General features: G+C 39.5%; 5 protein-coding genes across 6 annotated transcripts; 2 read left to right on the top strand and 3 right to left on the bottom strand.

Moving 5' to 3' along the window:
* Positions 1–3074: 3074 nt before the first annotated feature.
* On the bottom strand, positions 3075–7059 carry mettl21e (methyltransferase like 21e). Of its 2 annotated transcripts, none has more exons than XM_055232567.1 (5): positions 6816–7059; positions 5498–5667; positions 5305–5422; positions 4442–4569; positions 3075–4366 (listed from the first exon to the last, which is right to left on the bottom strand). In XM_055232567.1, exons 1-5 carry the CDS (start codon positions 6874–6876, stop codon positions 4055–4057), a joined length of 789 nt encoding a protein of 262 aa, XP_055088542.1. In that variant the 5' UTR covers positions 6877–7059; the 3' UTR covers positions 3075–4054. The 2 variants fall into 2 exon arrangements, with proteins under 2 accessions (XP_055088542.1, XP_033847821.1); XM_033991930.2 differs by having other exon boundaries at positions 4472–4569.
* A 1268-nt stretch (positions 7060–8327) lies between these two features.
* On the bottom strand, positions 8328–15884 carry ercc5 (excision repair cross-complementation group 5). The gene is made up of 15 exons (XM_055232566.1): positions 15654–15884; positions 15308–15483; positions 15087–15202; positions 14850–14951; positions 14720–14777; positions 14471–14614; positions 14195–14396; positions 12815–13726; positions 12484–12731; positions 11948–12067; positions 10228–10441; positions 9979–10123; positions 9481–9681; positions 9320–9404; positions 8328–8993 (listed from the first exon to the last, which is right to left on the bottom strand). The coding sequence occupies exons 1-15, from the start codon at positions 15739–15741 to the stop codon at positions 8478–8480; spliced, it is 3327 nt and encodes a 1108-aa protein (XP_055088541.1). The 5' UTR covers positions 15742–15884; the 3' UTR covers positions 8328–8477.
* A 761-nt stretch (positions 15885–16645) lies between these two features.
* Positions 16646–20560, top strand: blzf1 (basic leucine zipper nuclear factor 1). The gene is made up of 6 exons (XM_033988747.2): positions 16646–16730; positions 17647–18119; positions 18581–18780; positions 19216–19344; positions 19792–20014; positions 20087–20560. The coding sequence occupies exons 1-6, from the start codon at positions 16712–16714 to the stop codon at positions 20270–20272; spliced, it is 1230 nt and encodes a 409-aa protein (XP_033844638.1). The 5' UTR covers positions 16646–16711; the 3' UTR covers positions 20273–20560.
* Positions 20561–20839: 279 nt separating this feature from the next.
* trmt10c (tRNA methyltransferase 10C, mitochondrial RNase P subunit) lies at positions 20840–22500 on the bottom strand. Its single transcript, XM_033988736.2, has one exon. The coding sequence runs from the start codon at positions 22305–22307 to the stop codon at positions 20928–20930; it is 1380 nt and encodes a 459-aa protein (XP_033844627.1). The 5' UTR covers positions 22308–22500; the 3' UTR covers positions 20840–20927.
* Positions 22501–22596: 96 nt separating this feature from the next.
* Positions 22597–24259, top strand: txnl4b (thioredoxin-like 4B). Its single transcript, XM_033987900.2, has 3 exons — positions 22597–22752; positions 22837–22988; positions 24062–24259. The coding sequence occupies exons 1-3, from the start codon at positions 22621–22623 to the stop codon at positions 24225–24227; spliced, it is 450 nt and encodes a 149-aa protein (XP_033843791.1). The 5' UTR covers positions 22597–22620; the 3' UTR covers positions 24228–24259.
* The last annotated feature ends 548 nt before the right edge of the window (positions 24260–24807 follow it).

The following is a 24807-nucleotide window of genomic DNA, read 5'->3' as shown; positions in this document are numbered from 1 at the left end:
GTTTAGTTTTGAATCAGCTCTTTATAACCTAGATAAATAAATTAATTTAATAAAGTCACTGTTTAATTGAGCATAGAATACATATTTGGAGCTAGCTTACACTGTTATGTAACACGTGTAACATCTACACTTTGAAAACGAGCCAAGTTCATGATTTGTGTTTGAGTTGAGTCAAACTGAACTGGAGAATCTCTATCAAACAGTATTCACAGTTATTAAATGTGTAATTAATTAGAGTATAATCAGTTTTAGTGCAACAGCGACTCAAACAAAACAACATGTTTCTTTTCAAGATTTCACTTTCAGGATTATGTTTGTATAATTCTGCTTTTCTTAATGGTCTAAATTACTTCCCCAGACATGGAATGAAACAGGATCAGTCTGACTGTGGGGCCCACGTACGAGCGCTAAAATAAAAGAAGACGAGATCCTATAACCCTAACCTCAACTAAACCTTTGCCCGGCCACATTTCAACTGGAGCTAACCATGAAGTCTCGCCTTAGAGGATCCGTTATCCACACTCGGCTACGGAGCGGCGACTGCATCACCCCATAAACAAAATACTACCACTGTGAGGTCACTGCGCCGCCGCTTTGTCAACAGGCAAACTACTTATCAAATAGCTTCTGTTTAACCTGCCGGGCCTCCAGGACTGTGGAGACTGTGCGGCTTTTCTAATGGGCCATGTGTTTTCAACAGTTGGTCATGAACTCGGCACCGGGCGCGGACAGATCGAGCTTGGAAACGAGCGGTCGCAGAATTAGTAATTATATAGGTACTCTATAAGAAAAATCTGCACACAATTATATGTATGTGTAGGTTTTGGAGGGTTTTAGACAACAACAAATCTATAAATAATAACTGACAATACAGGACTACTACTTTAAGGCTTTATTTCTGCACTTTTGTCTATTTATAAAGACATTTAAGGCATGTTTTAGGATGGGCCTATTCTTAATGAACTGCAAAAAGCTCTTATTGTTCCAGAGAGAATCCAAACGTAAAAGTAGAGTGTGAAAAGTAATACAGGAAGTGTATGTTTATCTCACATGGGCCAGTAAGTGTCTGCAACAAAGTAATATGGATCAAATCTAGCCCAGTAAATGCAAACTATTTACGAGTATGTAAGGGTAAATCGTACGATAAACAGAAGGTCTTAACACACATCTCCTCTGGACATTGACTAATCGCATCATAAACGCTGATTTATAGATAACCCTTAGTGACCTGTAAAAGCCTCGTCCTGAGCCAAACAGATCTCTGTCACCGGGCACAAAGACAAGAGTGACTTTGCAGTAGAAAATAGAAGCCAAAATATTTGTAAGATTTGGCTCATAAAATTCATGATATCAAGTTTAGTGGAGCAACTGCACAACAACAAACGAGGAGCAGAACACGCCAGAGAGAGTGAGGCTGTTTAAAAGAGTCTTTTTTCTGTCCTGGAGCTCCACGTGACGACATGGACCAGACTCAAGTGAATCAGCGGCAATGAATGACTCTGATTTATCCCAATAATACTCAGATTAAACATTAGTGACCCTTATATGACACAGGAGTTATTTTAAAGATTATAAACCACATCACAATATCTGGACATCTGGTTTACTGGTCACTGTCTTATATCATTAAAAAAGTCGTTTGTGAAAAATAGACTTTAAAGCCCTACCTGTAACATTTACTGATACAGTTTAAATGATGTGAAAGTGATCAAACAGTAAAGATGTGCTCTAATGTGCAGCTGGTGTACTCGATGAGCAGATAAATCACTCGTGTCAATGTAAAAAAAAAACACAACATAATCCAAACGCTCTGAAACTCCCATAAAGTTTGTTCATTAGGCCCAGTAGTTTCTCCGCCGCTGTCACTGCCACAGACATATTTATACATTTATTTAGTCAAAAAAAAAGTATGAAAAAAATATTAAATCCAATGCAACAATGAAAACGTTTTTGGAATCAAAAACTTCACCCAGAAATATTCCTTTTCACAGCATTAAGTGGATTTAAAAGTGTCTGTGTCCGTGATAAGTTTGAAAACACTGCAAAATAGTGACAGAGGGACACACACTCCAGTCAGACTCTTGTGTTTGTTGTGCGTCTCTGCTGTTCTCTGTAAAACACACGAGCGTTGGGTTTACTCCGGCCTCGTGTGTGTCTTTGTGCCAGTCCTCAGCCTGGATAAATGGAGAGGGCGACTTCAGTGTAAAACCTGCCTCTTTGAGTCTGATGTTAATGCGACACAGATCTGAATCATGTCCGGTGAATATCCACCAACTCAAATTTGTCTTTACGTTGAAAAAATCACTTCTGTAGTTTTAAGGTTTAATTGAGTTCATCACAACCAAAGAGCCAAACTTTTACTAAACTCATAAAGCAGGTACTGGATTATGTTCTACTTGTGTAAAATGTGTTTTAAAACTGTGCAAAACTGTTAAAATCCACATTATGTCATGATTCTGAGTGTTAAATATGGATGTTTTTAACGTTTCATGAGTGGGGTTAATGTTAATAAATCCTCTATATTGTCCAATATGTTAGAATATAAAGACACAACGATGGGGTGGACATTTTAAACTTGACCAAACCTTTGTCCTGAGATAAAACAAAGACGAGGCTGGTGTTTGACTCGTGTGATGGACAAACAGATGAGCTGCAGTGGAGGCTGATTACACCTGGCAGCTCCAACGCAGCTAATGAAAAAGTCCAGTGTAACCTCTGTGAATCCTTCTGTTACAGCCAACAAAGTGACAACGTGAGAACAACCCGCCTCGTGTGTGACTGCCAGAGCGAGGGGAGCGTCCTGAGATCACACGAGAAGCCGTGAAACGCACAAACGGGAAGGTTTTTGTTTATTCTGCCTCTTGACCTCACTGTAAACACATGTCCTGTCCTCTCACTACATCTTTACCACCTTAACTACTTCATCTACTGCACGTTTGCTCCTGTACCTTCCAGCTGATTCATTTCAAAGGTTTGGACATTGGACTAAATATTTTTAATAATGTCTCTGTTAAACTACAAAATGTTTCCATGATGTAGAATGTTTAGATCAGTCTGATAAATCTGTGGGAGCTGGAATCACGTCGCCAAACCTGTGGGTCACTGTGGATTATCAAAGACAGAGACGATTAAAACGTGTCTTAAGTGATTTTAATGATCAATGGAAAAAATGCTGTATCCAGGCAACATTTAAGACAAGAACCAGTGACAGTTATGGTTAAAGTCACAGAGGATTTAAGTTTAACGTCACAGAGGATTTAAGTTTAACGTCACAGAGGATTTAAGTTTAACGTCACAGAGGATTCACAGAGGGAGCAGAGCTGGAGATGTTGAGGAGGACACAGGTCATTTTGGAGGTAAATTTGTGTTTGTTAAGACGTGTTCAGACGAGGGTTGGAGAATAAATAAAGTTTTGATGCTGCGATTTGGAGGAAAACCAAGCAAAAAACCTGGTTGGTTTATAAGACGAGAAAATGCAGAGGATAAAGCGACGTGTCCAAAGTCAAACGGGCCATAAAAAAGACAGTCAGACATCAGTGCGGTTATTTTAAATCAAATAAATACACAAAAAATATGTTGATTGTTGTAACAAATGGTCAGGAGACGAGGTTTGGACGTTTTCATGAAGTCAAAATGTAAACAAAGTCATTAAAGGCTCATATTACACTGTTTCTGATCTGGTCTAATGTCGTTTCCTCATCAAAAAACAGACCTGGAGCTGTGTTTTGTTTCATTCTCACAAGTTTAACTCACGTTTAACACACAAACCTCCCTGTTCCACCTTGTGATGTCATCAATTGGTAATACAGGAAGTGCTCCACTGTGTTTTTAAACTCTATACATATTCATTTCTTGAATCGTTTGGATCATTTCAGCTCCTGGAGTTGCCAATCTCAGAGCGTTTTTGAACTGAAGATGTAACAGACTAATAATAAAGTGTTACTCAAAGGTGTAAATGAAATAAAACACAGCTCCAGGTCTGTTTTTGAGGACGTAACGACGTTCTAACACAGTTTAAAGTTCACAAGAGTCAGTTTTGTGTAGTATAGGGCCTTTAAACTCCACAGGTGCGCGGGTCTCTCTTCCGGGCGCGGTACAGTTTAATGCTCAGAGTGGGCAGGTCGTACAGCTCCTCCAGGTGAAAACGCTCCTGAAACCGACCCACAAAACTGTTCTCTGGGTCCAGTCGAAAGCGCATGGCCCATAAGATCACCGTGTTTTCTCTGCACAGATGGTCAAACGTGTCCAGCAGCTCGTCTAAAAACGGGTGAGCGTAAACCACGTCCGCCGCCAGGATGTAGTCAAAATAATGTGTGTTATGAGGAAAGCGCTCCTTCACCTGTGGGCCCCAGGAGAGTTCAGTGACCTGTGGAAACATTAAGTACTGTTAGATTAGATATAATTATATGTGATAATAGTTTGAAAGAGGAAAACCACACACTGTATAAAGAGGAACATGGGTCAAACGCACCAGAGGGATGTACCTGCACCCCGTCTTTGTGTTCCGCGTTACGTTGTACTGAAGGTTCCCCAACAAATCAGGAAGGTCAGTGGAGGTCACCTTAGCTCCTAGAGTGAGAAAAACATTCAAAATATAATGAAAATGCTGGAAGTTAATACATTTTAGCTGCGTTTTGGAAAGCAGAGCCCTGTCCCTGTAACGATGGACGACCAGTTCAACAAACAGACACATCGTATCGTTCTGGTACAAAGTCCTTCTGGTTGTTTTATTTTCTGAACATAAGAGTAAAACAACATCAGACTCAACACACGAGAGCCAGTCTCCAAAAACAGACCAGTGACCAGTAGAAATGTCACGTACAAAAGCTTTTATGTTAATAACAAAAAGCGTCAACTCTGAGCCAAACATAAAATATCAGATCATTATGGTGTTTGGACAGTGACTCAGTTTATCCTCTAGAGCAGAGGAGTCAAAATGGCTGCCTTCAAAGGGCCAGATGTAAAATAAATCTAACAAATAAATCTAACTACTTTTTAACTTGTTAATTAACTGTTTCTGTATTTATTACTTATAAGTTACAAATATTATATATGTATTGGCCTAGATGTAAAAATATGTGTGTGTAACTGTGTATCTCCTGATAAAATGATTAAGACCATCACACGTTTTAATTTACCTGTCGAGGGCCACATAAAATGATGTGAAGGGCCACATTTGGCCCGCGCGCCTTGAGTTTGACACATTAAAGACACATTTACTCTTGTATTTCTGGTGTTTTGCCTCTGTCCGTCCAGCTTTAGGACTTTTATTTGCAAATGACCAAGAGTTTCATTTGACCTTACCTAACAGACTGGCCACGATCGTGACCAGTCCAGTCCCGGCTCCAAGTTCAATCACGTTTTTATCCACCAGGTTGTAACTTTCCCGATTCTCCTCCAAGAAGTGACATAAGACCATCGCCTGTGGACACAAAGACATTTAACAAAGACATTTAACCAATAAGTTCACCTTTACTGTCTGAATGTGTTTCCGTACAGAAGGCCACAGCACCGCTCCGTAGAAATCTGTGGACTCTTTAATCCGGATCTCCAGGTCTGAAAACGTGTATCCCTCCCAGGCCTCTGACCCGATGACCGGAGGGTAGAAACGATGGGCCAGAATGGCTTTGGCCAAGTCTGGACTGTCCTCTGCAGCTGTGGAACCATCTGGAAGAGCAGAAAGTGCAGCGTTAACCCTGTGTTTTCATAGTAAGAAGCTTCTGTTCAGTCTATTCTGTGGTTTGTCTTTAATACAAGTTTTGGTCCAAAGAAATGGCACAATAAGTTCTTACATAAACAGTTTGCACGTTGGGTACAGACTCAGCCTCATCAAAACTGGGTCATCTTTGTTAATCAGTGAATCGCTCGATGGTGTTTTAGGATTTGTATTAGTTAAATAATTATATTTTAAGGATTTAAATGGAACGACAGCAGAAGGGAGATGGTTTGACGTGAGCTGGCTGCAGATTACGGAGTTTAATCTGCCATTTTTTATAGATAACTACAGTCTTTTTGTACTTTTCTGTGAGAATAGTTGTTTTTTATGATTTCCCATATACTAAAATGCACTGAGCTTCTTCCAGATTCACACGTCTCTTTCTAGAGTAAACAGAACAAAGACGCTTAGGTTGAAGTTAGAGTTGTGTTTACCAGGACAATCTTTGCCCTTTGTGCTCTTTGTGCCCTTTATGTCACAGCGCAGTAATGTCGCCTCCATCAAATCCCTCAAATCCACATCATCGTTGTGTTTGTCATCTCAGCTTTAACATTTCTATAAAGGTTTCAGAGTTGGGCTCAAAATTCCACTGTGATCCTGATTTGTTTTGGATGAGATCATGCGTCTGTTTGTTCCTCCTGCATTTATCGGTCAGTGGTGTATCTGACACACGAGCCGACGCACTTACATAACGGCGAGAAGGTCAGGCGAGCCCACAGATCAACAATGAGGGTTGGCTGAGGTCAGGGGGCGCTACTATGCAGGGCTTGATACTGCAACTTCAAAATACACCTGGCAAATAGCTCTGATAAGGCTAGTCTTACATGCCACATTTTAGTGCCATATTTGAAATTTAGAGATAATTTAAGCTTCAGTGTTTCCACAAATGTTCACTATTTTAAGCTTCATGAAGTGGCCAATGCAGTAATTTAGTTTTAATGTCTAGTTTCTTGTTTTATTTTAGTGAGTGACATTTAAAACACTGAAGTTATGAAGTACTTTGGTTGTTTTAGTGTTTTATGTGCGTGCTCGGTAAAGTTTTCTGTTTGTTAAGACGCATTTATCTGTTTCTTTGTCGTTATTGTGTGTGAAGTATTACCTTTCTCACTGGTCGTCTTTCCCTGCCGTGTTTCCATGTCTGGAGTTAAATCCGTCTCCATCCGGGAACGCACAGTGTCCCAAGCCTGGTTTTTTAGTCCTAGATGAGTTTTCCTTTGGCTCTGGATGCGTTTGGACCTCAGTCTTTAGTCTGAAATGTCCTTTTAAGGGTTTAAATGACACACATTCACAAACTTCATGGCCCTGCAGCTCCAGCCCTGCTCCTCTGTGACTCCAGACGGACAGTGAGCTGCAGCAGTGAGTGACAGAGGCAGCTGCCCCAATACAAGCCAACAGGAGCTAAAGAAGGGAGCACGGGAGGAAACACCACTTAATGACCTGGAAAAATGGATTTGCTCTGAAGTTTTAAGTCGTAGAAACACATAAAATACTCCCATTTGTACATTTACGTTTCATCACTGACATTACTCTGATATGTGTTATAATGTTGTTTCTACATAACGTTATAACAAGCCTAAATGTGCACAAACCTGCAGATTTAGGCTGAGTTTATCTTCTCTCAAACTGAAAACACTCTGTTCCACCTTGTGATGTCATCATGTGGTGATACAGGAAGTGCTCCACTGTGTTTTTAAACTCCACACACCTTCATTTATAGAATCATTTGGATCATTTCAGTCCTGGAGTTGTCTCTTATCTCGACTGAACTAAAGGTAAAAGGAGGAGGAGTTAACATGAAAACTACCACTTGATGACATCACAAGGTGGAACGTCGCATTTTGAGCTTTGTAGATGTTACAGACTAATAATAAAGTGTGACTCAAACATGTGAGAATGAAACAAAACACAACTCCAGGTCTGTTTTTGAGGAGGGAACATCATTAGAACAACCTCAGTTTTGTGTAATATTGCCTCTTTAAAGCAAAAACATAAATGACTTTTGGTTTTCAGATTTGTTGACGTTTTACTTTACAAAGAAATGTCCTAAAGATGAATTCCCAGATGTTGAACCTGATCATTTCTATTAAAGACTAAACCCTTGATGTCTTAAGGTTTATAGTTAATTCACGAGTTTCACTTTCGTCTTATTTCTAGGTGCAAGGCTTTTGAATCAAGTTTTACCCAGTTCTATTAATTTCCGTGTAAGCTGAACTACTGCCCCAAAGACCCTTAAAGACCTGCACCTGTCACTGCCCCTGACGACAAAAACACAAGAAAAACACAAGAAAAACACAAGTACGAGCTTAAGTCTTTCACAGTGACAGGATTTAATACAAAATCCCCCAATATTCTTACACTAAAAAGACATTTTATTATTATTTTCTTACAAAACAAACCAAATTCATACCAAATATACACACAAAGTCACTCCATTTATATAAAGAGAAATAATTTACATGTAACTCATCCACACAGAGTTAAAACCAGTCACATTTGTGCTGGTCTAATTGTAAAAAACATGATATTTTACACATTCTGACCGGTAAAATCATAATTAGTTTGTCATCTCTGTCTGTAAATGGGTCAGTGACATATTTGTCGACCCGTTGTGTGTCTGATTCATTCATCGGGAGAAGGAGCAGGACATTTATGGACGGCTGTAGAATGGAAAAGGCATGGTGTGAGTTATGTAGCTTGAGTTTTGGGAGCAACTGGTTTGTTTATTCGACTCGTCACTTCATCACTCTCTCATCATTTATCTTCATTTCTTTTTCCCCTTTGCATTGCCCCTCGTGGCCCCTCTGCCCCTCCCTCTCGTACTTTTGGCCCCGCGTCCCCGTCGACTCCCTTCAAACACAGATTTAGCCACGACCATCGCAACTTTCTCATCACTGTCACTCTCCTCTGAGCTACTGCTGCTACTGCTCCTTCTTATTTTTATGTTTTTCTGTGGTGAAATGTTGGTTTTCTCGTTGCTGGGCTCAACTGTGCGTTTATCATTGTCTGTTGAAGGTGAAAATGTTGGTTCGAATGTCATTTGTGAAGCGAGAAACCCTCCTCCAGACGCCACTGTCCTCTGTTCTGGGGTGGGGCTGGAGCTGTTTTTCTTAGATTTGGATGGAGAGATGGTTTCCTCTTCATCCTCCTCTCCCTCGTCTCCTTCTCCTTCTCTCTCCTTTCGTTTCATACAGGTGACGGCGCGTCGGAGTCTCTGGCTGCGAATCGCTTGCTTCTCGTGGAGCTCCATCCGGAAAAATGAGTCGATCCTCAACTGTGTCTGAAATAATAACAAAAAGTAAAAAAAAAAACACTCCAGGGCCTTTAAACGACATGAAATGATAAAAGTTATATATTGATTCTAGTGTTCACACAGTTTTCTGAAAATCTTTTCCAATTACCACATTTTTTGGAGTAAAAATCTCACCTTTTGCCTCCATCTTAAACATTTTTTAAAGTAGTAAAGGAGACGACTGCACGGTTTTCAGCTGATAGGATCCAGATAAATAAACAAACAAATGATTAGCTCTTGTCGATGGGCGTCGGTGGACTGGAGTCGATTATTAACCACAAACTCCTAGCCTTTCATCGTCCTGACGCTGTTACCTGCTGCGTGTCGAGCTGCTTCATCACAGGCAGAAGAGTTTCCTCAGTCCTGCGGCTGTTCCAACCAAAACGACTCAGACAAAATGTAATGAAACAGTCAAGGAAATACAGCAGAATCACAACTCAACACATTTACTCAAACTCTGCATCACTGAGGATATTCTTTGATCATGTCGAGTTGTGGGCGGCCCCAGCTGAAGGAGCTCTCTGATTGGTCGACGGCCGGATGTAAATACGCCTGAGCCACAGAAGGATTTGGGAATCCAGGCGTCAGCTTCAGCTCTCGGATCTTCTTCTTCACTTTTGTGTCTTTGGGATTCTCCGTCAAACGCTTTTTCTCCTGGGCGTCTTTCCACCATTCACTGTGGGAGTAAAACAGGTACATTATAGTATACAAGGAATACTTATAAGTACACAAATATACGACTAAATCTATGGGACAAGTCAGATATTTATGAGATATTTTGTTTTATTTTCCCAAAAGCCAGTATATCATTTACTGAAAAAGAATTTCAGTAAGAATTTAACTTTATATTTGGCAAATAAAACTGTTTATATCAAAGAATTTTAACATTTGACCGTCTGCTCCTGCTCATGAATTAGAAGATTGAGTAGAAAAAGTAGAAAACCTTTATAAAAACAAAACCATGTGTCCTCACTATAACTGTGTGAGCGGCTCCAGGCCTGGTCCAGGAAACTCGTTGAGGATCTCCATCCCGGTCACATATCCCACCCCCGGGACGCCGTCCGTGTAGTCACTCCCCAGAAGATACGCCAAGTTTATGAGTTTAGTCCTGTCCAAACCTACAGGAACAAATGGATAATATGTTTATTTAGACCCTGTGCATCCTCCTCCTCCTCCTCATCCTCCTCATCCTCCTCATCCTCATCCTCCTCATCCTCCTCACCGAGCTGGTTCTGCAGGTCACTGTACTGATAATGCTCCACATATTTGTTTTGGCTGAAGAAGTTCTTGTAGACGTGACGTCCTCCGAACAGCCAAACGTCCGAGTCGTCCGTGATGGTCCCGTGTGTGTGGTCGGAGCGATCCAGGGCCGCGCACTGAGCCTCTGCCTCCATGGGGGCGATGAGGTACGGGACCCCGAACAGACGAAGGAGCTCCTGAGGAACAACAAGGAAACAAGGAAATCAGTCAACAACAAATACAACAGGCGTCTGTGGATTATGGCTGAAGTCAAAATAAATACACAGTTGTCATTTCATTATTCACTTTTTCCCTCGACGCTGTTCAATCATTATAAATGTTGCACTCTGTCCTAATATTGCAAATTTAATTCAAGTATTTTGTTTTTCTCTTTCAAATGTAGTAACACTAAAATCCACAAACTTTCTCGTTATTCTCCTCTTCTAGAAAAGTTTAACACTTATAAAATGTGACTGTGACTCTGTGATTTAAAAATGTTTAAAGAAATGCAGCTGTATTTTGATACGAGACCATTAAGTGGGTTTATTTTAGTTGTATAGCAGTGTTACGCTGATGCTCACAAATCTGTCCTCAATACCTTTGCTCTTTGCTGCTAATTATCTGAACATATCAGGTAACGAGCCGCTGGTATAAATGATATTACCCTTAAGGTTTTAACTGTTGAGTTGGTGTTTAAAGACACACAGACGCAGGTTTGTGGACACAGATTACACCGAGCACGGCTCAGATGGTAAAATAATCCTGGCTCCACTTCAGCTCAGGGAATATTTGGCAGAGACACAAAAAAGAAACTCATCCCTGAAAGTTTAACCCCTCAGCTGCCGTCACTCATCAGCTCAGCTCAGACACATATATGTCTGTTTATGTGTAAAATGTTATGACGTTTATGGGAAGACAAGTTTATCTACACAATTCAAATCATTCAAAGTTTTACAGAATAAGAAAGACATTAATGTCACATTACAACAAATCAAAATATAAATAATCACAAATAATCATCATAAAATGAACATTTAAAAGGAGAAAAGTGCAGAATAAACCCCTTTCAGTCACAGATAAACAGAACAGTTTGAGTCTGGATTTAAACACTGTCAAAGTCGAGGCCTGAGTCACATCTTCAGGAAGAATGTTCTGTTTAGTCCTGGTTTAGTCCTGGTGTGAGATTCTAAACTACTTTTTCGAGGACTTTGCCTAAAAACTGCAGATTTGAGATTGATCGTAATTATTCAATATTGTGGCATTAACACTGCTCTTCGTGGTGATCGAGCTTTTCCTAAAGGTTTTCAGAGCTCTGGGGAATGTTCCAGACTGAAGTGACATGTTAACTATGAGAGTGAGTGGTGACAGCAAACTGAGCACAGACTTTAGAAGTTTAGTGAGTAACACATGGAGGTGTAGATGAACTCAGACTGGAGACGATCTCTGGGACAGTTTGGTCAGTTACAGGCGCAGAGTGAAAATATTCAACAACCAAAGACTCATAAGGATTAAGTTATAGTTAATTATTATTTAAGGTTATTATTGAAATGACTGTTTATGTACGGTCAAATGTTTACCTTTAGAGAGCATATACTGTATATACTGTCATTTATCATTACATTTGTGAGTTGTGTTTTGCACCAGGTTGTAAGGGAGAGCCCCGATCATCGTATTTTAATTTAATTGTCTCCCGTTTGTCTTACCTGACTCTCCAAACACATCTGTCCTGTGACCGTGTTGGCCATTCGCTCCTGCTGCTGCTTCTGCTCCCTCAGTTGGTTCTGCTGCGCCTGAAGAGAACTCTCCAGCACCTCCAGCTCCTCCTGTCGCACAAAACACACACCTTCACTTAAAGGTTCATTTGGGATCTTTACTTCAACTTAACATACATTTGTGGACCTCGCTTTGGATTTGTTTTCTCATATTTTGCATGAACAATTAATTACAAAAGATTATAAGACATTTTGCAGAAGAAAGGCCAAAAAAACAACACATTTTTAAACTTTTGAAAAATAATATATTGCTGTAACTTTTATTCATATCTAAAATACATTATGTACAAAAGAGTGGAATGTTTAGGTTTAAATAATTGTTAGATTAATTTTATAAAGCCTGTGATTAACACCAGCATTGAGGTCTTTAGTTAGTTAATTTTACCCCTGAAGAAATGTTGATGTGCACTTGAAAAATCATCAAAAACAGTCATAATATAATTAGTACAGCAGAAACTTGGACTAACCACGTCCAGTTGGTCCCATTCATTTGATGCAGAAGGCCGTGTCTGTGTTTTCTCTAGGATCTCTTCTTGGATTTCCTCCCGTTTGTGAGTTTCTTCTTGCACATCCTCAGATTTGGAGACTTCTGCTGCTTCACTGGTCGTCTCCGGTGAACTGTCATCTATAGTTTCTTCTTCTTCTTTGGTCTTTTCATCAGTCGATTCAATCTCTTCATCTGAACTTTCTTCCTCTGAGACTTCAACAAAGCTCTCTGCAAGTAAGCACATGTACTTAAAATAGTTCAAATCGTAAAATGACTATAATTTTGATCTTTGAAACAGATTAAATGTAAACCTTCTGATTCACTCTGCTCTTCTGGCTTTACAAAACCTCCATTGGCATCTTGTTTGGCAAATTCCGTATTAATTAATTCTGGTACCAAGGATTGAGAATCACTTTTTCTCGACTCATCTGAAAACCCAGCAGCTTCCCTCTTTGACAGATTGAAATGAGTTATCTCAGAATATTCAGTGCTCATCTTGTCTCCAATAACTTCTCCAGTTGAATCACGTGGCTCATTTATTCTCACTTTCTCTGACAGTATCTCCACATTTTGTTTTTCTGACTTTTGAAGTGGTTCATACGGTTGAGCTGCGGATCTAAGAGCTTTGTTTCTTTGTGCAATAACATCTCCCATTTCATCATCTGAACTACTCATTAATAAACTGTCTTTTACGTCCAAGCTCTGACTGTCAATCCGATCTAAAATCTTGCTTTGTGAATTTGTATCAACGACCATTTGATTTTCCTCTGCATCCTCATCTGACGTATCAATAATCACTTGAGGAACAGACTGCAGCCCATCAGATTTGGTGTTTGTTTTAAATTGATCATCGCCTCCATCTTCAGCCATGGCTCGTTGAATTGCGAGTAAAGTGCGAGGAGAGACACTGCCATCCGTGTTATTACGATCCCCGTCTTCATCTGAGCTGTCGTTCAGAGCGGCTCGTATAGCCTCAAGAGTCCGTGGTGACGGTGGTAACGCATTATCATCTTCACACTTTTCTGACACAGTGGGTTTTTGGTCTTTTGTTTTGTCTTGAATAACAGGATCACATTGTTTTTCGTCCTCCTCACAGACGGGACGCCACAGAGGTTCTGGTTTACCCGCTGCTCGACTCCTGACTCCGGACAGAGAGCTCCCGGACCAAGGCGCTGCTGCTGCCTGTGGTTGAGTCTGTGGAGCTTTCTCCCGTTTTGAGGCACCTGTGAAGAAAAAGATAAAAGAATAAAGAACAACTGACTAGAATATCTGTTACGAATCTTAAATATTAAACTTCACTGCAATTGTGGTCCAATAAATTATCCCTTTTTACAGTTTCATAAATTGTAATAATAATGTAATAAAAGAAAAAAAAAAGCACTAATTCAAATATAGTGATTTTCATAAACTATAAATAGAAACTTTGTCATATCTGTATGCTTTCAAATCACATAAATATATTTTTAAAGAATATTTCTCATGAATATTTGTCATACACCAGTAAAAAAGCTAAAGGAGAAATATTGACATTCCTGACCATTTTGTGATGGCAGGAATTGATCTAATAAAAATGTTATGAAGAATATTTAAAACTACAAAATGATTTATGAACCAACATGGATGTTAATTTGGGTCAGGCTGAACTATTCTCAGTATAATGCACAGTGTCACTTTATGAGTTTTGCTTTTACCTTTAATAAGGATGTAGTGAGAATAATCCTCTGACACCAGCCTCTGAGCCTCCACATTGTGACTCTCTTGATCCCCACAGACCTGAGGAGCACTGCCCGCACTGCGCTCACTCATTTCTTTCTCCACTCCCTCCAGACGCTGGTTCAACTTATTCCTCTGCAGCAAACCGGCTAACTGGTACTGTGAGAAGTCTCCAGAACGCTACAAAAAATCAACAAATCCACGTTCAGAAGTGTAAACAAGGCATGTGAAGAACTGTACTGTGTAAACTGTACCTCAGGAGGTGTTTGGTACATGGTGCGCCGTCTTTTAGAAAACTCCTTCATTTCTTTAAGTATCTCGTGCTTCATTTCAGGAGGAAGACTCGCAAACTCTTCTGAATTGATGTCAACAGAGTTTGGGTCTTCATAAAAATCATCCTTGAACAAACAACAAAACAATAGATATGAAAAGGGAAAAAGTTCGAGCTATACAATCTAAATTTACAAGATCCTGTGAAATATTTTTTTTCTCCCAAATAATACCTGGTGTGAGGTATTAGCAGATCCCTCATGTGAAGATTCATCATCGTCTTCTTCAGAACTGTAAGGAACAAAAACAATACGCTTCAATACCTAAACAAAGTACAGGATGTTTTTGTTTAATGAGAGGTACCTGCTATTTTCCTTCTCCTCTGCAGCTGGAAGAGCAGGAAGAACATAAATGTCATCGACCTCATGTCTCCTCACACTGGAGAGACTGGGAAAAGGCTCCTGACTGTAGAAGCACAAAAGTAAATAACACACGAGGTAGTCAAAAACTACAAATACTAAAATATGTAGTTTAGTATTTGTTTAAACATTATTTAATAATAACTCAACAAGAAAACCCCAAACCCTGCAGATTGTTTACCTTTTATCTCCGAGTGCCGCTTTCAGAGCTTGTCTCTTCAGAAAAGTCCTGAGGAGTTTCTCATTGGTTTGTTTGGACTCAAGACTTAGCTCCTCTTTTCTCTGCCGTCTCAAAGCCTAAAAGTAAAGACAATTAGAACTCATGACCATTTATACAGTGGATGTTTGTTTATTTACAACCATACAAATAATAAAATAATGTTATTAAGCTCTTGGACTCACCAGGGTCTGTTTCTTGAGCAGAGGTGCATCTCCATCAAACACAAACACTGGCCTGATGCGGAAGAACAGCAGTTTACAGATGCGGTGGAAGAGGGTGAGCAGGTGAGCATTCTGGACACTGTTTCCATGTCTGTCCCTCACCCCTTTCACTGCTTGATTCAGCCAAATACTGATGTCTAGAAAAGTCTCTTAAGGATAAAGCTTTACAAATAATGCTTTACAAAGTGCACAGGTCAACCACAACCCTGCATTTATTAGTCCACACATTAATAATATAATCAGATATAAAACATGGAAGCTTTGAGAGCAATAGTCATAAAAAATGAGTTGTAAATGAAAAGGATACCCACAGCCAGGATCTTTCCCTCCAGTGTTTCTGGGTTGATGGGTTTCCCTGTACTTTCCAGTAGTCGCCAAAGCCCTTGTACTCCCATTTTTCATAAATAATCTGTCTATTTCACCACAGCTAAACCACCTGCGGCCACTCTAGTCATTTGATTGCATTTTTGGACTCTAAAATGACATAAATAACGACACCGGCTACAAAAATGCCTTTAAATAACGGAGTGCTCGCGTTATTTTGGTCCGAGTGGCAGGTGTCTATATAACTCCAACGTTCCGCACAGCAACTAAGTTTAGAAAATAGTGATTATTTCGCAAAACACTGATTAGGACTCAATAAAATTATAAGACATTTATGAAACAACGGGATGCACAACATAATAGATTTATTGACGAAATGAATCAAACATTTTTTATGGAAAACGGACACAGCCTGAGCGGACCGGTATACCCTCATTTTTGTATTCCAGGCTTTAAGATTTCAAAATACTTAAAGAAATTATATTCGTAATAGTTAATACAAATTCATAGTATCAATTTTGGTCGACAGAAATTTGTAAAACTTAATTTATCTAATAGAAACCCTTTGGATGGCCGGAAATAGCGCCTGACAAACAAAGCTCAGGATTTTAACACCCCTGTAGACGTCAGCAACCTCCGGTCACTGAAAAAGCGGCTCAGGGTATTTCACACAGAAGAACTTGAGGTATGTTAACATCGAAACTCTAGATTTATAATATGTGTAATGTGTCTTAACCCTCATTACCCCGTGTAACTGGAGTTTTATTGTAAATATAAACAAGTAGCATAAGGTTTAATTCGCCTCCACGCCATAAATCCTGCTGTTTTCAGACAGTCCTGGAGCTTTGTTGTTGTCTCCAGATTAGATCATTTGCACTGATCATGTTTTATCAGTGTGGCCTTTGACTGGAGCTCCTCTTTGCTGTTTTGTAAACACTGCCATATACACGTGTTAATACAGGCTTTTATTCATGTTTTTTTCAGGAAACGGAGTGATTTGGACACAGATTTTCCTGAAGCAGTGGATTCATCATCACCATCATGACCACAGCTGTGAGGGGTATGAGCTTTTACAGATGTTTTCATATTAAATCACATCCCATGATTCTGTTCTATTCATCTTTATTCTGGACTTTACAGCAGACAAGGACAGTGACATTTATGTTTTAAACAGACAGCCACACCAGTGTCTCCACATGACTGATGTGATTAAGATTATTGCATTAAGATTCTTGAATTATATTAAGATTCATTTTAGTATTATCACATTAATTGAGAAGATTGGAATTCAATTTATTGGTGTAAAGCTCAAAATCACAGCAGCAGTTGCCTCTTAGGACTGAACATGAGAAATGATTTAACCAACAGGCAAACAAATTAGTCAACAGAAAACAAGCAAATGCAGAAGTGTCCCAGAAAATCCCCTGTCCTTAGACCCTCCTTCTCAACAAGTAAAAGCTAAAAAAAAAAAAACAGTGTAAAAAATAAAAGAAAACTGGAGGAGAACCACAGTGAAGAAGCGATTTGCTCCCATGGACGGACAGCTGCAGAAGTGTCCAGGACTAATGTGCATCCATTTACAGAGAGAGTTCAAGACTGTAGGGCCAGAGTCCACTTGGAAAAGAGGAAATTGACAGATTTACTATTGACATAAATCATACTGCAGTACGTCTGTGTAATACGAAGTTTAAATCTGTCAAATGGACAAATAGTTGTAGGAGTGAAGTTGTTTTGCTGCAGTTCTGTGGCTTGGATGAGCAGTGAAATGTCTTCACTCCTACAACTATTTGTCCAGTTGACAGATTTAAACTTTGTCTTTTGCCATACTGCAGTACATTGTTGCCAACAGATCAATTTAAATGTTTTCAAGCACTTATATTATGGAATTAATTTAGTAGTGGTTTATAGCATGACTAGTATTATCCTAAATAGGACTGTCTATTTAAGTAGAACTTTTTTCTGTGTGTGTTTTGCAGCGTCGTCCCATGTGCCTGTTCGGGGCTCGGGTGATGGCATGGAAACTGAAAAACCAAAAGCCATTCTAGAAATTACAACAACAGACAAACCACCATCACCAACTCCAGCTAATGTTCCCACGTTAAGAGTAGCCAGTCCAAAACGTAGCCCAAAGTCTCCAGTCCCATCTCCACCGCGCCCCGCCACCCCTCAGACTCCTGGGGTGTTACATCTGGGGAAAGTGAGTAGAGAGGCGTGTACTGAGGTAGAAGCTGTGAGGATAGTGGTGCCCCGGGCCGCGATAAGCAGAAGAAGCCATAAGGGCCCTGCAGAAGGCAAAGGAGAGTCAGGACAGCTGGGAGAGGACCAGGGGTCGCCCTCAATGCCCCTGGTGGAGGACTGGAAAATTCAACTGGAAAAACTACAGAACTCTGAACGAAGACTTCTACAGGACAAAGAAGGACTGTGCAATCAGCTGCGTGTGCAAACAGAGGCAAGTAGCATAAAGAAAAGTACTACGTCACTAAAGAGTTATGGCCTGAGTTAGGATTAGTTTTGTGATAAGATAAGCATTTCTTCTGTGCACTGTACAACGATGCTCATAAAATTCTTGTGATTTGGTCGTAGATTTTAAATTATTTTGTTATTCTTTTGTTATTTGTGTCCAGTTTCAATAACTATACATGTGTCAAGGGCAGACCATATGACAAAATAATTAATCAAAATTGTACTTTGTCCCATTGAAACAAATAAAAATGACTTTTAACATTAACTTCCTGAACATAAACAAAACAGACCTTTAATCATTGTCATTTAACACAAAGATTTCTTCCAAAGTGTGAAACTATGAAATGTATGATTAAAGAGTTTAACATAAGAATGAAACTAATAGTGTGACTATGCATTACCAATAACCAAATTAAACTTACACTGGCACTGTATTATTGTTTGTAGGTGAACCGTGAGCTGAAGAAGCTGCTGGTGGCCTCAGTGGGTGATGATCTCCAGTACCAGTTTGAGAGATTGGCCCGAGAGAAGAACCAGCTGATCCTGGAGAACGAGGCTTTGGGCCGAGGCCTGTCTCACACCGCGGAGCAACTCGAACGCATGAGCATCCAGTGTGACGTCTGGAGGAGCAAGTTTCTCGCCAGCAGGTACAAACTATAGACAAAGCCATAACATGAGCCAAGATTGAGATTGAGATCGTTTCTAATTGTCTGTGATCCCTCAGTCGTCCAGGTCTGATCCATAATAAAAGCAGATTTAATCATTTCTAATTGTCATTGTATACTTTGGTCTTTTTGTTTTCGGGGGTGTGCAGCAAAATCTCTGTAGTTTGGAGTGTTTTTTGGAGAAATGCATTCACTGGGCTTTTTGAGGGGGTTCAGTGGCAATGATTAATGATTAGTGTCTTGTTTATGTCCATGAAATCAATACTGAAAGTCATTTTATCTTGTTTAAAAAGATGGATCAATATGGGGAAAAATGTGATTCATGTCTTTGCCATAACACCCACTGGCCAGAGTTTACAAACGGTTTATGTTTTATGTATTGCTCATAAATGTGTAATATACTTCATTCTTCTTCAGAGTGATGGCGGAGGAGCTGACAAACGCCAGAGCAGCTCTACAAAGACAAACAAGAGAAGCCCAAGGAGCAATTCAAGATCTGCTGCTGGAAAGAGAAGAGTTCTCCAGGGAAATGGTTCAAACGCACAGGTAACAGGAGAAGATAATGGCCTTCAAGATGTCGGTTAATGTTTAAGTAACTGGGACAATGTTTAATACAAACACATCTGCGATTCTTTATGCTTACAGGTGGAATAAGAGTGCATAATATCACATCTTTTGAGATATGCACAATTTTAATATCAAGTCATTTAAGATGACGGCAAAAAACTGATTAAAAATAAAATGTCCAGAAATATCTCGTGTAATCTTCCCAACAAGTGTATTATGTGACATTTCTGCATTTTTCTTTTCTTTTATTATTTATTTCAGCACTGCTTCAAAACATTTACAGAGCGTTTTAGCCGATGTCTGCATTTTTGTCAGTGTTGCTCACCCTTATCTACATTAAACTCAGTTCCACACCGTATTACAGAATAGTTCTCAAAATGTCTGATTTGTGGACATGAACATAACCCTTAATGTTTGAATTCACAGGTCACTGGAGCAGCTCTTGGTTTCCCTTCAGTGGGGCAGACAGCAGACGTACTACCCCAGTGCTCAGCCTCTCAGCACGGGTGAACTGGCCGCAGCGAATCACAAACTCGCTGACGCCATCAAGTCTCATCTGCTCGGAAACACAAGCAGCAACGCGGCTAAAGGCAGTAGCACCAACTCTGAACAACTCTGCAGCACGCCAGCGGAGAAGATGGCCGAGAAGGTACAAATACAACCGTCTAAGAAAGTTCATATCGAATAAGAAACATGTTTTAAGTATCAGTTTGTCTTTTAGGTACTTAAGATCTTGGACCCAATTTCCCATTCTGAAGGCCAGACTGAGACGCCTCTGAGTGACGATTCCGCATCAAACTTTCTTAATAATAAAAAGAGTATTGGCAGGTTTCACCCATATACTCGATATGAAAACATTACCTTCAACTGCTGCGAGCGCTGCACTGGGGACATCATCGTGCTGTGAGACGAGTGTTACTGTTGACAAATGCTGTGGAGATTTTGTGATCAATGAACTCTTGACCAGCCTTTTATCTGCCGCTTCAGTTTTCATAAAAGCCATTAAGGTAAAAGAGCTAATTTATTACTGCTGTAGTGGTGAGGAAAAACGGTTTAAACAGAACTGTGTGATTCTAGGATCGTCAAGCAGGACTAGTATTATATTGTGGAAGGCTGTGTGTTTATTCATACTTGAACTTCTAAGCTGCTGTTATTATAGCTTTTTTAATACTAGCAAAAATGATGTAATTGTGATGATGCAATAATTTAAGGGCCACTCGTCCTCGTCTTCAATTCAAACATGGACATTGTAAATTACACAGGTCCTGTACAATTCCCTGCTGTGATGGGACGTTCTTGGCAGTAATTCTTGCAGTGTTTTATGAGAGATGTAAAAAGAATCAAGGTATTTCAAAATGTTTTAAGCATTTTTATTTTTGTTTATCAATCTGTATTTGATGAGAAGAGCTGATGGAGGATTGTATTAAGCCTCAGTCATTCAGCAAAATGTTGCACAGTGTCCTTTGCTCTGAAAACATGAGATTGGCCTTCAACAAATAAAAAATAAAAGCTTTTTTTTTATTTAAATGTGGTTTTTGAGCATTAGTTCAAGCCTTCTGTCCTCACTCATCCCACCAGTTTCCATTTCTGTTTGCTTGTTTTGATTTTCCTGTTTTGGCTTTCATAGTCTTTGGTCTATTTAATGTAGGTTTTATATTCCTGTTGCCAAGCATCAAGTCTTTTGCTGAGTTGCTCCCACTTTTAAATATCTTTTGACTTGTATTTGTCACAGATTTGGTCTCTTTCCGTTGGTGAGGATGAAATCCATCATGTTTCCTTGTTGGCACAAACTGCAAAGCCTCTTCCCACTTGCCTGTGTCTTTAATCATAAGCATGATGCGAATGAGCTGGTCCAGAGTCAGATTTTTAGCCCCCATCTCCCAGTGAAGAAACTCATCCAGAGGCAAACGTGCTGTGGCAAGTTTTAAACGTTTTGCATTTGCTAGAGACAGTCCTTTTTGGATTGAGCGGTCGACTAAAGCCCCAACTATGTAGACTTTATTGTGATCATAGGTGCGAAGGACATTTGGAGAATCAGCAGTGAGATACACAAGTTGTTCACGTGGGAAAACCTCAAAATGTTGCTTTTCGGTGCTGGTTATAAACAGTCGATCCCAAGTTTCTTCCCCATAGCGTTTGATCAGCTGCTGTTTGTAATAACTGTCCGGTTGCAGGTTACAGAAGTGTAGATGAAACGGATCAATGGCTCTTCTGTTCCACGCCTCAACTTCCATGAGCTGGGATACAGTATTTTCAATTTCTTGTTTTGTCATATTGTCCTCATAACTCAAGTCAAAAATCAATGGCTGACCAAAAACCATAGCTTGGGCGCTCCTCCAGGCCAAAAGTCTGTCCAAGGACCGGTTCCAAAACTGTAAAATTAAAGAGTTTTTCATTTCTGGTTCTTTTTGACCATCACCCTCGACCTCAACCCTTTTCTCCATCAAGGCTTCCCTGTGGGCTTTCTTTTTCTGCTGTTTCTCTTTCCTAGACTTCTTGTGACCCTCTCTGATAGCTAGATACTTTAGGTACTTCTTTCTTGCAGACTTTGTGCTGAGTTCTGCCAGAGTTTGGAGCTCCTCATCAGTGATTTCTTGAGGCACAAGTTTTCCAGCAAGCCTCCACATTGAAACCAGTTCACGGATTGCTTCAAGTGTCATGTCTCCCTCTGTCTCCTCCTCATCTTCACCTTCATCCACTTGTATCTTGTCCTCTGGTGTAGCTTTTGACTTCATGACAGTTTTCCATTTATCCAGGTCTATAGTCTCTGGTCCATCTGATACACGTGGGTTGGGAAGCGAGGCATCTTTCCTGGAGGGGCTTGTTGTGCAGAAATTAACTCTTTGAAAGCGATTCACCTGTCTCTTTGCAAGGCATGACGAAGCAGGAACACTTCTCTTGAAGATTAAACTCAAATCCCGGGCAGTGAGGAAACGCAGCATCGTGATTGTGGCTTTCAAATCTAACCAGGAAAAAAGAAGCGATTCAAATTTAATTCACACATTGCCTGGTTTCTGAAAAAGTAGATGTTATAGTCATTTGAATGCGTTGATCCGATTTCCAAGTGTTTTTATTCAACGTTCACATCTCGCTTCATATTTGAAAGGTCACGTTGTTTTGGTGCGTCGTTAATATTGATCCGGAATGAAACAAGTGGCGTTTAAAAAAAAGTGCCGCATACTGTTTCCACACGGACTCTTTTCACCGTCGTACCGCATAAACAGCGCTGTTTAGTTTTAGCATTTAGCTGTAAAAATGAGTTTGTTTTTACCGAAATTATCGTGCAAAAAGGATATAGATGAAGCCATTAAAGGTGTAGCGGAAAAGGTCCTCGTCCTGAGATTTGGGAGAGACGAGGACTCTGTTTGTCTGCAGCTGGATGAGATAGTAAGAGTTTATTTTGGCTATCGTATCAAAATAGAAAAAACTGCACATGAAAGGCATTTTATCAACTTACTGTTTGTTTTTCAGCTTTCAAAAACAGCACATGACCTGAGTAACATGGCGTCTATTTATATCGTTGATGTGGATAAAGCTCCTATTTACAGCAGATATTTTGACATAAGTTACATCCCCTCCACTGTTTTCTTTTTCAACGGGCAGCACATCAAAGTGGATTATGGGTAAGATCACTTTATTTTATGCATTATGTGTGAAATATGAGGAAACACAATGTTGGCTTTTTATACTAACGTTAATATGCTGTATAACAAGTAATTTAAGGTACACTTTCTGTGAGAGTACCACACTGGTGTCACTAGAGCTCTGTTAAAAAGCATAACAATACAAATTAAAACAAACAAAATACATAACTACACAGGTCCAATTAAAAAAAAAAAAAAAAAAAAGCTGCAGGTGTGTATCCAGTTTGCATGTCTTTGAAATGTATCCCATTTTTGGAAAGCAAAATAATCAAAAGCTTTTTTCCCATTTCAGTTCTAGTGCAGTCAGTTTGTAGATTTATACAATCATGAGATATTGGATTAAACGTTCAAGTGAGATATTCAGGTAGTCTATCAAGTAGTCCCTTATTAGTACATGGTATAGTGTTGTTCTCTTCTGACAGTGATGGACAGCCTAGTTTTCCAAAGAGTGGGTTTAAATTCATCACTTGTTATGATATGAAGGGCTGAGTGAAAGAGAGAAGTCTGCATGTATATTATATCTCCATCATCTATAGTAAAAGCCAAAGTTAAATCTGTCAACTGGACAAAACGTTGTAGGAGTGAAGACGTTTCGCTGCTCATCCAAGACGCTTCTTCAGTTCAGTCTTTGGCTTTTACTATGAATTAGACCTGGACGACTGAGGGATTATACAGACATAATCTAGAAAAGAAAGAAAAAGGTTGCTTGAATAATGTATTTTCTGTAATTCAAGGGGATTTGTTTCGATAATAAATAGATAATTTTGATTTGAAACTATTACATCATTCTGAGATATGTATTTTAAAGGGTAAATTTAATGGATATTCCTAAACAAAAACACAGTACAACAAATCTTTTCAGTATTTCAGTTTCCTCAAAAGTATTGATATAAACTTTATGAATCACCAGCTGCATTCATACATACAATAACCAATTAGAGACATAAAATGGCTCTTTCTTTTTACTGGAGCTGCTCACAAACACTTCTTCATGATTTACTGTATTTTTATCTTACGCTTTAGTTTTCCTAACCATATTTTTTTTCTTCTAGTTCCCCAGATCACACAAAGTTTGTCGGGAGCTTTAAGACCAAACAGGATTTTATGGACTTGATTGAAGTAATTTACAGAGGAGCCATGAGAGGGAAGATGATCGTCCAGAGCCCCATAGACCCTCGAAATGTACCCAAATATGATCTTCTGTACCATGACATTTAGTGCTGACTGCGTCTGTTGTTTATTACTATGTTTTATGTATTTATATTTTTATATAAATGTAGTCTATAAATGCTTCCTATGGAAATATTTTCTATCATTGTGAAAAATAAAACTGTAATAAACTTCTTTGTGTGAAGTTTTGCACATAGGCTCCAACTTAAACACTTTGTCATGTTTTTTGCCAGGTTTTTGCAATAATAAAATTAAGCTCATAAGTTAGACACTATTAACATCCTTAGCTTCTACAGTCTTGTGTCGTGTGCACTAAATATACCTGGATGTTTTATCTCTACTAAAACCCTTGAGTTTCACACCACATCATGAACGATATTAGCGCCATCTATCGACCTGACACTATCAAGGCCAGACATATCCTTAAAACCCTTCTTTTTCCTTTTCGAATCTAGAATAATTTTGTTAACTATTGTCTCATAAAACAAAACAAAACCGTTCTGAGCTGCACATTTATCCAGCGCGTCATCGGTGTGGTGGGTCACGTGGGTGGGTCACGTGGGTGGGTCACGTGGGTCACGTTAGCTTTTCTGTCACCAAAACAAAACGAGAATGTCACGGATTTATT

The sequence above is a fragment of the Periophthalmus magnuspinnatus genome, chromosome 3 (genome assembly GCF_009829125.3).
Source record: "Periophthalmus magnuspinnatus isolate fPerMag1 chromosome 3, fPerMag1.2.pri, whole genome shotgun sequence".
Lineage (NCBI taxonomy): Eukaryota > Metazoa > Chordata > Actinopteri > Gobiiformes > Gobiidae > Periophthalmus > Periophthalmus magnuspinnatus.
Note: the sequence above shows the minus strand (reverse complement) of the source record. Positions and strands in the feature narration are given on the sequence as shown.